Source organism: Drosophila obscura, unplaced genomic scaffold, assembly GCF_018151105.1.
Source record: "Drosophila obscura isolate BZ-5 IFL unplaced genomic scaffold, ASM1815110v1 contig_192, whole genome shotgun sequence".
In the NCBI taxonomy this organism is placed as follows: domain Eukaryota; kingdom Metazoa; phylum Arthropoda; class Insecta; order Diptera; family Drosophilidae; genus Drosophila; species Drosophila obscura.
The window spans coordinates 1797321-1810627 of NW_024542781.1; the positions used below are offsets into that span (position 1 = coordinate 1797321).

Sequence of the window (13307 nt, forward strand, 5' to 3'; positions counted from 1 at the left end):
TTGTCCAGCAGTAAAATCGTGACAATCATGACAAAAAATCGAACGGATGTTTGAAATAAAAAAAAATACGATCTTTTTTTCTTTGTTATCCGTCTGTCCGTCCTGTCTATCTGTTGTATGAATATTGAGCAGCGCACAAAAATCTAAAAAAAATAAACGTTTGTTAACCAAAAATAAAAATAAATACCAAAATAATAATTCATAATAAATTGTCATTTGACGTGTTTGAAATGGATTGGCAATTAAAAAGCACACCATTGAAGCACGGCGCTCCTTACTCCAATGAATCGTTCTCTCAAAGATATTTACGAGTATATTCGTATTTATGAGTAGTCACAAATTTATGGAGTTCATGAACTTAAATATTTTTGGGGTGTGTTGAAGTGGATCATGGAATGGAGCACCCGCAGCACTCGAATCAAAATCAAATCAAATAAAATCTGGCAAAGAAAAGGCAGGGCGCTATCGGCCGTAAAAGACTAAAGTTCGAGTTGAAAACAATGCGGTGGTAACACAGATTGAAGTACATTCTAATAAAACAAAGCATACAAAAATTGTGTTTATGTATTTTTGATGGATTGAGCAGATATTTTAGAAATATAAATATAAATAGTTTTACAGAATTGTGCACTTACCAGTGTGTTGAAATGCTTAAAGCAGCAAAATTAGTTTAAAACATTATTGTTCAAGTACATATATCATCTATAAAGATTCTAAAATTCTATCTCAAAATTTCAGTGGTTCTGCAAATTTTTTTCTGTAGAATTTTGCATTCATTTTTTAATAGTTCACAAATTTACGAGTGTAGTTTATCAAAGGGTTTCTTCTTCGAGAATCTTTGAAATCTTTTGTCTGCTTTAGCAATTTTCATTTCTAAAGAAGATCACAAATTTGTTGCTCCCATATTATTATTATTATGGTCCATATTTTTTTTCCTGTGTGTCCCTCTCGCTCCCTTTCTCCCTCTCTCTCTCTCTAAAATGCTTATTAAAGGTCTTTTTTTCTGTGTCCCCTTCGGTGCTGGGCTTTTTGCTGTGTGGCATGTTTCCCGTTGTCCCAAGACCCGCCCATGCTCAAATTTTTTTGTGGTTGTGTTTTTTTTTTTGGGGTATTTTGGTTGTTTTTTGTTGCATGTTGCATGATGGGCTGGTCTTAACTTCGATTGCAGTTTGCTTAGGGCGCACTTAAGTACCGTTATTTTAATAAACGCCATTTGCTGAGGGCCCCATCCAGGCATTGCTGTTCTCTTTTTTTTGTCTTAAATTCCCTTTGGGTTTAAGTTGGGGCCTTCAATTTTCTTTGTGGGGAAAGGCTTTCTTTCTTTATGAAATTGAATTGCTGCTGCTGTTGGCAGATACAAAATAAATGCTTGCCTGGAGTTGGTAAAACCTTTTCTGCTCAGGACACAGAATCGGATGACTATATATTAGGGCTGGACCTCGAGTGGCCCAACCGACACCCAAACAACGCTTGTTAGGCGGCGGATGCCAGGCAGAAACAAAACCAACCGAGGGGCGCTGCCGCATGACGTGAGACATGTGTAAACGTATAAATTATAGCTTTCATTTGGAATAATTGATCTTCAAGGTTATTGAATGTTTCGGACATTGAAACTATGCCTCTTCTGTAGTGTTTTTTTTTGTGGAATATCCTACAAGGGATGGGGCCGGAACTGCCTCATAAACTATAGTTGTTTCTTCTTTGCATAATACTATTTATTTGCTCTTTCTGTCGATTGCATAGAACTTTTGTTTGCTGTTTTATTTTTATTTTTGTTTTGTCATTTTGCTTTGCTTCGTTTCGTTTCTTCTTTTGTTTTTGCATAAACATTTATGCAAATGTCAAATGCCTAATTGACAAACAAGAGCCAAGTGTTGCCAGTTGCCCCCACTAGTTGCCACACCCCTCCACCCTCTGAAAGCCATGGAACTGACTGCTGCTACCTCCTTCTCTCTGAAAGCCATGACATTGACGAGGGGGCCATTGTCTATGCTGGAAACGACGGATGACAATCAGCGATTGACGATCGTCAACGACACAGCGCGAGAGAGAGAGAGACAGCTCCACATTTTGTCAGCTTTTTTGTGCTGCTGTGGGATTCTCTGATTTGGAACGACCTTGAGCGGCAGTCCCCCCACCCAACACAGTCAACCCAGTTGTCAGAGTTGAGTCAATTATCTAGATATACGAGTATTATAAAGTGATCTAATGAATCTACTTTATGCGTGTTTCATTTGTGTTCATTTGCGATTGTCCGATAAACATTTTATTTCGTTTTTACGGTCCCCTGGTCGCCTGTTCTCCATTGCTGCCTTCCACGTTTGTTTGTTGTGAGTGAAAGTAATTTGTTGTTTGATTATCTGGTTATATTTTTTGTGTCGTATCTACGGGACACGCCTAGATATACATATGTGGTGCTAAAAGCCCAAAACTCGTGGCTGTGATGGCTAACAACGTTACGTTCGGTGGCAGATTCTCTCTGACTCATTCTGAAAGAAAAGAAAGTTTAAATATGGCTTACAAGATGATGTTGATGATGATGAGGCCCAACGATGATGGACGTAAATATAGTTGTAGTCATCAGAGTTTTAATGTCATGTTTAAGCCCCACGGCCGCTTATTTAGTTAATCATTTGACAGAGAAGCACAAGAAGGTAGAAACACGTGAAGGTGAAGAGAAATTTATCAATGAGGCGTGTCCCCACGTGATTTTTCGACGAAGAATCGATAATGGTAATGGTTAATGGGTAATGGGGTTGGCCCCTCAAAATTACTCTTCAAACGATCGATAATGGAATAATTTGAGATAATAAGTGTTGTTCATTTGATGAATATTTCCTGCAGATTGAAGATTACAGATACTCACATACATACATACATATGTACATATGTGTCCATAGATTAAGAATCTGTCAGTTCCAGTAATTGCCAAGAGATTGATCTTGATCTGTGTCTCTCTTTAAGTGAATCTGTGATCCCTATCTCTTTCTTCCTCTCAATCTCCAAACCCATCTCAATCTCTCATGCTGATCTTCATGCATTTATTTCACTGGACAAATTGTTTTACCCATATACGAGTGTGCATCATTGAGATTGGTATCCTTTGAGGACCAATCGAGATATCATTATTTATATCGATTCGATCACAGCCCCAGACTGTAATTCCAGGCCATTTACATGAAACCAACTACTCGTAAAAGAAGAGCCACGCAGTGGCTGGGGATGTGGTAGACAGCATTGACAGGCGGAATAAAGGCAATCTTCCATTTAATAACCAATTATCATTGATCAACTGCACGCCCCGAACAGAAAGCCAGAGCATCCAGAGCATCCAGAGCCCAGAACCAGATCGAGACCATTCCATTGGGAGAAGTGGAGGAAGGAATAAAGAGGGTGACCAGAAGGAATACCGCGATTCAGAGACACACAGAAACAGAAACCCATAAAGACTAAAGACAGACAGAAATGCACTGAACAATATCAATTACGAATTACATCTGATTATCCCCGAGTCTGGACTGCCAGACTGCACTTCTTATTGCCTGGGAATTGGCCATGGCCATGGCCATGGCCAAGGTGATTCTCAATCGTGGACTCCCGCCCGGGGGCCGTGTGTGTGTGTGTGTCTGATTAGCGCATAAACAAGTTAATGCCATTGATGATGACGACGATGCTGAGAGAGAGAGCCACCTGAAGCACAGAGAGACACAGACACAGACACATTTCAGAGGCAGGAGACGCCAAGTGCATTGCAATCGAATGGGCTGGGGGGGCCCCCAGGAAGCGTACGTGGTGCAATGTTATTGTTTCTACCCGCAGCTCCTTCTGTTGTTTTGGGGGCTGGAAATCAAAAACTTTTGTCCAAGATAAATGGGGCCGGGCTGTCCGACCGACCAGATAGCGAAAGATGGAGAGCTCTGGTGGAGCTGTTTGGGAGTCTCACGGCGTCGTTTGGATGTTGACAACACATACGCGACGACGGCGTCGGCGGCGGCTCTAAAAAGCTTTTGATCTTCACAACGCTTTAGCCCGATGGCTCTGCTCTCCGTGTTACCACGGAGTATCAGTGTATCTGCTGTGTGTGTGTTTGGACCATGTTGAACTTTCTGCGGCCGCCTTCCTAGAATATGTAGCCCTCTGTTTGCCCAACACTTTGACGATGGTGGTGGAGGTGGAGGCGGAGCAAATGGTTGGGTTGGACACGGGGCGGTACAAGTAGGCGGATCGCCATATGCTAATGTTGTTTATGAAAAACCAAAAGTCAAACACGATGCCCTGCTTGTTGACTTTACCTTGAAATTTCCCTGCGAGCCGCAACCAAACCACACACAGAAATGTCACAGAGTTACAGCGAAAATAAAGCAGCAGTGAATAGAGATGTTTCAAGATGGGTTGCAAGAATGGTTAGTGACCTGTCAGGGAGTAGAGCACAGGCAGAGGCAGACTTTAGACATCATGTGGCTATGGTTCATTAGCATAGGGATTCTCGCTGGTTTGTTGACAAACTTTTAAGTCAAACATTTAGAGTTCTAAGATGCTTTAAATGGAATGAATGGGCGATCTCTCGAGGGGTTAATTGGTATTCATAAGCGCCTAAAGAGAACTAAGTGGCTTGGGATCGGAAAACACTAAACAGCAAGCAAGTTTTATGTAAAGAAATCTTCTTTTAATGAATAAAATTAAGCATTTTCTTATTCTTAGGCATAGTTGATCCTTTCTGAACAACAGTTTGAAAACTTTTACATTTCTCAAGTATTTTTGACAATATTCCAAGGAATTCCCTTGGAAAACTTTGTTGAAATATTGCTTGCGGGCTGTTTGCTACCCAATCTGGTTGCCCAGTGTAATTTAGATGTTTCGGGAAGTCTGGGGAAGATTTAATTTGCGGGCATTAACGTTGACAATTGTCTGTGGGAGAACCAGCAGCAGTAGCAGCAGCAGCTCCTATGCAAATGAGGGGACAATTATGCTGATCAGCACTAATTGGGGGTACGACTACAACGATGACGATGACAGAGAGTGACCCACAGCGTGACTAACCCAGTTTCCCTATCCATTTGTTTCGTGTACTTACAGGCTGCCCCGCATCGACGAGTTCCCACTGCCTGCGCTGCAACAAGGCCGGTTGCATCAAGTGTCCCATGTACCTGGTGACCGACACCCGCCAGTGCGCGGATCAATGCCCCACCGGCTACCTGGACCAGTGGTCAGCGCACACAGAGTTCATGGGTCGTGTGTGTGTGCCCAATGGCTACTCCGGGCCTCTGATGGCCGCCCTGGCTGGTCTACTGGGAGGATTTCTTGTGTGCCTCTCGCTGCTGGCCGTCGCCGTGATGCTGGTGCGACGCAAGCGGCGAAGGAAGTCCGTCAAGCAGAAGCTCATCAATGAGAACACCATGGACCGGGCGGACTTTATGCGGCAGCTGAACGAGATGCGTCCCAATGCTGAGTACTTTCTGGCCATGCTGAACGACACCCGGCGCCAGATACGCAAGCTCTACTTGTCCGGCGAGGTAGCGGCGGCCAATTCGTACCGCCCCATCGTACGGGACTTGGCCAAGCTGCTGATTCTGCTGAATCGTCCCATTGAGCTGATTCCCACGCCGCCGCACGACTGGTCGCGGCTGCATGCCTGGTCGGAGCAGGCCCTGGAGCGGTACAAGCCGCAGGTGGGCCAACTGATTGACTTCTTTCAGGCCTCGCATGGCGGCGTTGGCGGCCTGCGTGGCGGCCACCAGGAGGTGCTCTATGCAGCGCCCAACAAGAAGTCGCAGGCGAGCATCTTCAGGCACCAGCAGGTGACACCAGTGTCGTCGGCTCCCCAGGGGGTGGCCGGGGATCTGCTGGCGGGCGATCGCAACAGCAGCGCCTCCGCACAGCAGAAGCTGCATCTGTTCGGATCGCTGATTAGCCTGCACGAGTTCGAGGAGCCGCGCGCCTCGGATCCCTTTGGCAGCAGCTTCAATACGCTGAAGAGCGGCAATCTCATTTCAGATCTCAATGCCAGCTCGCTCTGGCTGGAGGATGAGTTCTACAAGCTGGGCTTTCGACCGCAGGACGAGATCACCACCGAGCTGTAGGGGGCGCTGTAGCAGCGCACACGCTCAAAACGTAAAGAAGTATTAAAATCCTGGCTGACGACGCTACACGGGACATGTCTAGCGTCTGTTTCAGCTGTGGGAAGGAGGGAGCAGCATTTGCGTGCACATTCCGCCAGGCCATCGTCACAAATCATCATCATTGATCATCATCGATCATCGAACAAGCAAACTGAGACGCCATTTAGCTGCAGCACGCTAAATGTCCACGTTTAGTTTAGTTAAATCAGTTAAGCAAGCATAAAAACTAGTCACGTAAAATCACAAAACAAAACGATGCCTACCGCGAGGAGTGGGAGGAGTGTGGAGGTGAATGGAAAAGCAAATGGAAATCGCGTGGAAATGAATTTAGTTTTTTTATAGATTTTACAAAAATCGCAAACTTCATGTAACGAACAATATTCAATATACATACTATATGGATAAAGATACCATTCAAATAAAGATATAGATAATGATTAAAGTAAAGATATTTAGCTGTAGATTGTATGGTATACTTATAGCTATAGCCTACGACTAAATAGACAGAGATTATAATGCTTAGTGAATACAAAATGGAAAATAAATTCATGTGCCTTAAGATAATTAAATGTTTAACAATTTGTATTAATATCCACCAGGCGCCGCCATTTGCCGACACTTTTGGCCAGCGCTAAGGCTCCTCATACTGCCAGAGTATGTCGTCGGGCTCTATCTTGATCGCATTGTCGCCCTGTCATGTGTCCTCTTTTAACCCGTCCAGTGACTGTGCGCTCTCGAATGATCGTTTGCGTTCGTTCACGAGCCGCGACAATTCACGGGCATCGTAACCGATCAGCAGCTTCAGATCGCAGTCGAATTTATAGGCAAACCGCTTGCCGGAGACCTTGGAGATCATATCACCATCGTAGTAGTAGCGAAGGGCGCGCGACAGCTTCTCATAGTTCATGGCGGGCTTGTTCTTCTTCTCGCCCCACAGACGGGCCACGCGATCGGGCTCCACGAGCTTGAACTCGCCCTCGGTGCCCACCCACTCGATGATGTCCGAGTGATCGCAGTCCGTGAGTATTTCGAGCAGGAATTGCCACAGCTGCACCTGGCCATTGTTGCCGGAACCAACTGCGGTGTAATTTGTGGGGCTCTGTGGAGCGGGAGAACTGTCGGCTATAAAAAAGGGTGACACATAAATCAGTGGGGGCCTTGGCTTGGCTTGGGAGTGGTTCTACTCACAATCGGTACTCTTGACGCTCTGGTAGGACTTCCTCATAATCCGCTGTTCGAGGGACGCCGCCGCCGTATTCGCAGCCGTATTGGCGGAAATCACGATCTTGGGTTGCTTGGGCTTCCGCTGCTCCTCGACCTGCTTGTGAACGACGGACACAAAGTTGCACTCCTTCAGCAGCTGCAGGTGTGTCCAGAAGACATTGCCCGGATCACGGGGCAGCTTCTGGGTGAACTCCTCGTGCGTCATGGCGCACAGCTCTTGTCCGTTGATGTGCCAGTCGCTCATGTCGATGTCGACGAGCTCAAACTGCTTCACGGCCCACTCCAGCCAGTGGCTCACATGGGCCTGGGTCCATTCGCTGGCCACCTCGGGGATATTTAGACGCACCTGCTCCCGCTTGAACTTGCTGTCCAGTACCCAATTGAGAACGGGCTTCAAACTCTTGACAGGAGTCTCCACAGACTCCTCTTCCGAGTCATCCTTTGGCCTGTTGCGCTTGAGGCTTTCCGTTTTCACGGGACTGTCACTGGGCGAACCGTCAACGCTCAATGAATCGGGTGGCGAGAGCTGCGCCGTAACCGTTGAAGTGGTCTCCTCTGGGCCCTGATCGGCCAGCGCGTCATCTGTGGGCTTCAGGACATCCACAATGTTGATTCTTTTCTGTATGGTTTGAATTTGTACGTTGATCTGGACCAGGCCCTCGCCTTTGACACACTGATCCACCAGATTCTTGTGCGGTTCCAGCTGTAACGATGAGAGTCTTAGCAGGGGCAACTCCTGGCGACCAGCACTCACCTCTTGGGCATCCTGCAGCCAAAACGAATAGTAGAGCAGTTCCACGCCAATTTTGTCCTCAACAAGTTTCCTGCAACAGGAAGAAGAAGAAACGTTTTAGTCAGTGCGCTGTCCATGCGGTCCCGACGCAGGAGGTTCGGTTCTCTTACTTCAGCGCCGTCAGTGGCTCCCTGATGTCCATGTGCACCACGATAATGTCATCGGCATCCGCGAAGTGCGTCTTCTCGAACATCTCGCTGTCGATCACCTCCTCTGCAATTAATTGTTTACGGAGAATCTTGTTACAACAGGTGCGTCCGCATGTTGGGCGATTTCCACTGCTTCCCCACTCACCCAAGGTCCCGCCATCGCTCAGACGCCGCATCAGTTCGTCCGCGAGTACATTGGCGCCGTCCATTGCTGTGTTAATTGGATAAATACCCCGCCTTTTTAATATTTATTTTTTTTTATCTCGTGGTTTCAATGTTGATTTCAGTGTGACCGCGCCGATGACACTAAAAAAATACTATCCGGCCAAAAAGTAAATACCATTTCAGTTTCGAGAAATACCATTTAAATACCATACCATACAAAACCGAGACTTAACCCACTTAACACCCCTCTATTTAAAATGTTGAGCAGCCTTGGTTAAACCGCGGAAAATAAAACTGTTTGTAAAGGCTCCTTGTAGCTCCATTCTCCTCTTTCCTTGTAAAACAAAACTGACCAACGACATCTTTCACCTGTAATGCGTAAAATATGTTAAAGTTACATAAATTTCGTGGAAATATTACATAACGTTCTGTTGTATGGATTGAAATCGTATTCCAAAATTTTGATATTCAATTTAATATTACTAGCTAGTTGGCCCTCTCAGCCCTAAACAAATAATTTTTTCCGATGAATACATAAATTTTCTACAAGATTGGCTAGTTGTTAGAAGTCTTTTTTATTGCATTGTTTACATAAAAAGGTTCAAACAAAAGCGGAAAAGCATTAAAACGTAAATGTTGACTAAATGTGACGTCATTGTTACTGGTCAATCAAGTTTCTTCTATGCGTATGGATCTTTTTCTACCTTATTTCTTTTAACTCATGATAAATGTTTTGTTACAAGCTGCTTTGAAACATTAATAGTGATTTTATCCTAGATTGACATGGGTTTTTACTTATTAATGCATATGTTCTGTGTCTTATATATACATTTATCCCTGTTCTGATACCTATTAATTGTACCTGTGAGCTGCAAAATTTCGTCAATATCTTTATAAGAGAGAATGAGTAGTTTCTGCATTAATTGGAACCTGAAATTACAAACAATACCTCAAGTACATAATATCCATTTTCCCAAGGTATGCATTTTTGTTGCTCATTTCGTGCCAATGTTCCCCATGTTGCTGAAATTTGTTCCCATACAAATCAATTGTATCTTACGGGAACGTCGCAACAATGACGATTTCATAGGTTCCCTGGACGTTGCTGAAAATTTTGCCCACGATTGAGCAAAAATGTCAATTTTGTGCGCATCCTAACGGGAACGATGTGCCAGTCAACAATGAAAGGCGCGCTGAGTTGCACGTACGTTCCCAGTCGCGGCCGCGGCGCACACGGCCACTGGCAGCAAGCATGCATGTGGTACGGTACACACCAAAAGAAAATTTTGAAAAACAACCGACGACTTTGGAGAGCGAAAACGATGTCAGTCATTTGTTGTGTGTGGGCGCTAAATTTTGGCCGCTTGATTGGTTTTCATTTTGAGGGCAATGTATACGACCTTCGATAACGATATGGGCAACCATCAAAATAGACCATGTCATTATTTTGTATTTTTTTCAGTGGCCTTTTTTTTTTTTATTTTTTTTTTTGGTTTTTTTTTTTTTAAAAAATTTTTTTTTTTTTCCCTCGGGGGCCCCCCCCCCCCCCCCCCCCCCCCCCCCCCTTTCCCTTCCTTTTTTTTTTTTTTTTTTTTTTTTTTTTTTTTTTTTTTTTTTCCAACCCCCCCCAGGGGCCAAGGGCGCCCCCCCCCCCCCCCCCCCAGCCCGCGACAGAACATACCAGTAAATATACCTTCTGACACGACAAGATGCGTTGAAATTTCTCGATTTTGACATAAACAAATAATTTTATCCAATTTATGAATCAAAATCAAAGATTGGCTAGTTTTCAGTTTTTATTGGTTTATGGTTTATGGCTTATGGTTTACATAATAGGGTTAAAACAAAACGAACCGATCTGGCAACTCTTTTACAGTGTGTACAAATTTTAGTACATGATTTCGGTTTATTTTTGAATCTGCAAACTCCGCCATTTAGAAGCGAACTTCTAAAACAAACTCTTTTGAGGATTAAATAAGAGTTTCTTTACAGTATTAAATTCTGTTAACAATAAGATACTAGATACACTGATAGAAAAAAGGCATAGTAAAAATAACTACAATCATATTTGAATTTAAAATGCGATTTTTAAATACAAACATAGTAAAATTAAATGGCTTTTTTAATACGGTCATATTTAATCTTAATACAATACAATACAATACACTTTAAAATAAATATAATATATTAAATTTGTAGTTTAATAGGTTCCATATTTAAATTGAATATTATTATGACTTGATTTCAAAATTTTTGTTTTAAAATCAAATGGAAAACTTTTTATTTTAAATATTCCATATTAAATGAAATAAATTATTTTTTGTATTTATTTTAAATATGTTTATATTATTTTTTTTATGTCCCTCGAATTCCCAACTGGTTCACGCTGCTGCAGCCTTGAATACACAGTTTAAATTATCTTTGCACAGGGCCATAATCACAAAAAATGCAGTTCTACTCATGTTGCGATTATTTCCAGTTGCAAACTTTAACTTGGTGAATTTCACTAACTAACTAGGCAAAATAATAATCGATTAGTTTAAAAATGAAATATACTCAATATAAATATGAAACATATTCAATTTAGGCATAAAATATTTTTAAATTAAATGTGAAACATACTAGATTTAAATATTAAACATATTAAATTTAAATATGAAAAATATTAAATTTAAATATGAAATATATATTCAACTTAATATATCAACTAAATATTATTAAATTTAAATATTTTCATTTTAATATCAAAGTTAGAGTGAAAAATATTCAATTTTAATACAACCACTCTTGGATGAAAATCAATGGCATAAATATTAAAATCTAAGTGAAAATATTAAAATATCAAGGCTTTTTTTATCGGTGTACAGATGCAGTTTTTTCTAATCCTTAGTATATCTTCAAGGATCATTATCACTGCTCAAATTGGTATACTTCTTTCACCAGTTTATTCATAACTCCATCGGAAACATTAGGACTTCCTGACAGGGTATATATTCATGCAAATTTTCATCATCATTTTCAACAATTAATGTTTATAACTTTATGATTGGAAATTTAAGAATTGCCAATCTTTTGGTGACAGAATTCGCAAAGTGTTATTTCACTATAAAAGCAATCGAAATTAATTAAGGAATTCGCAACAATATTCGTAATACTCAATCGCATTGCCCACTTCACATTGAGTGGCTGTGGCGGCTCCCCTCTCCATCTGTGATATTTCGCAAGTTTGAAGAGTGCTGCAGATACAATTGCCGATGTTTGTCTTGGGGCATTAAGGAAGTGCAGCACCATGCAGCTCCATTACAAGTGTGGGGCAAAAGTGGCCCGCAACTTCTGTTAGTGCTGATTAAATGCCTCATAAGTTGGTCGGCACAGACAATCCAGTCAGTCAATCAGTCAGTGGGTCAGACGGTGGTACAAAGACTGGCAATTGTCTTATCAGCATGGAGTCCAAGTGCACCGCTCACTTGTTAAAAACAAACGATTTTCCATGTTCCACGGTACCCCCCTGAGATACCAAAGTCGAGTTTCGCACTGGAAATAGAGTTTCGAACACAGAATTACCTCATTGTTGACTCAGTTGTCGATTTCGAGCGATATTTGCCAGAAAATTTCTAGCTAAATATCATAAATACATATATAGGATGACAGGATGACAATGATAGACAGTATGACTCTGTTACCGTTCTGTCAGTATGATTCAAAACTTGAGAAACTTCTGGAGGGGACGGGCGATATATTCCCCTTAACCTTGCGACTGCTGCCCCAAATGTCATTGACCATTTCCCCATCCGCTCTCAGGCTCCCAAAAGACCAATAAGGCTGTACGTAAACATTCTGCTATATCAACAAATGTTGACTAATAAATATTAGCCAGCGGACCAAATTCAAGAGCTCTGAGCTCAGTCAACATCTGATAGAGGTTTGGTTTTTGTGGTCACCTCCTCTCCTTTTGCATTGTTATCTGACTCATTTGCACTGTCATCTCAAAAGCGTTGTATTAGCATGATTAAATATTATCCAAACAATTATTACTCATTTGCCTATGCAAATGAGGGGTAATCTGTATAAGATCTCGATCTATCTGCATTACATGTTGAGTATACGCCGCACTGACCTTTCTGCTGATGGAAATCTAAGCAGAGACCAAAAAATTGTCTAGGTCAAGACCCCAGCTGCAGTGACAACCGAAATAGACACAACACACAGAAAAAGAGACCCACAAAAATGTATATCAATTACAGCCCAAAAGGAAAAGGAACGGAACAACAATGACAACGACAGAAACACACATAAAAACCGATACCATAAAACTATGCGCAGTCATTGTGGCGCCTCCAACCTAATGGGAAAACATACAGCATATACTTGTACTCGTAGCGTCTGCCAAGCAGCGCCGAAAAGAGCGTGGCGGGCACAAACAACCCCTTGGGGTCGCCACCGCCGCCGCCGCGGCAGGATTACAAGTATAGCCACGGTGGCACATTCAACTCGACTCTCCACGAGAATTGCGTCACTGGCCAAATAGCCTGGGAATTAAATCAATAGGGACAACTCCCACACACACACACGGAGCGAGTGCTTAAGTGGAGCAAGTGGAGCAAGTGGCTCAGTGGCTCTCTGGCTGGAACTCGAGGAATTTGCATTTTTCGTGGCCAATACACAAAGCATTGGCCAGTATTTGGGTCGGCGTCGTCAAAAGGATTGCAAGGACATTTAAAAGGCGAGCGAAATGCGTTATCCGCGAGCATAACTCAGCGAACTTGTCCATTTCCTTTTCCATTTCTCGCTCTCTGGCTTTCCATTTCATAATTTGTATTAATTAATTGGCATAGTTTCGTTTGGCCGTCGCCACAT

At 42.7% G+C, this 13307-nt stretch overlaps 2 protein-coding genes across 6 annotated transcripts in view; one reads left to right on the plus strand and one right to left on the minus strand.

The window, feature by feature from the left end:
• LOC111067669 overlaps positions 1 to 6683 on the plus strand; it is a 36701-nt gene extending 30018 nt beyond the window's left edge. For all 5 annotated transcript variants that reach the window (XM_022356914.2, XM_022356916.2, XM_022356915.2 and 2 more), the window contains exon 3: positions 5077 to 6683. In XM_022356914.2, coding sequence (XP_022212606.2) covers positions 5077 to 6080 — 1004 coding nt within the window. In that variant the 3' untranslated portion in view covers positions 6081 to 6683. The remainder of the gene's footprint in view (positions 1 to 5076) is intronic.
• On the minus strand, positions 6431 to 8578 carry LOC111067668 (DNA-binding protein Ets97D). The gene is made up of 5 exons (XM_022356913.2): positions 8431 to 8578; positions 8247 to 8349; positions 8098 to 8167; positions 7308 to 8046; positions 6431 to 7241 (listed from the first exon to the last, which is right to left on the minus strand). Exons 1-5 carry the CDS (start codon positions 8492 to 8494, stop codon positions 6814 to 6816), a joined length of 1404 nt encoding a protein of 467 aa, XP_022212605.2. The 5' UTR covers positions 8495 to 8578; the 3' UTR covers positions 6431 to 6813.
• Positions 8579 to 13307: the final 4729 nt, after the last annotated feature.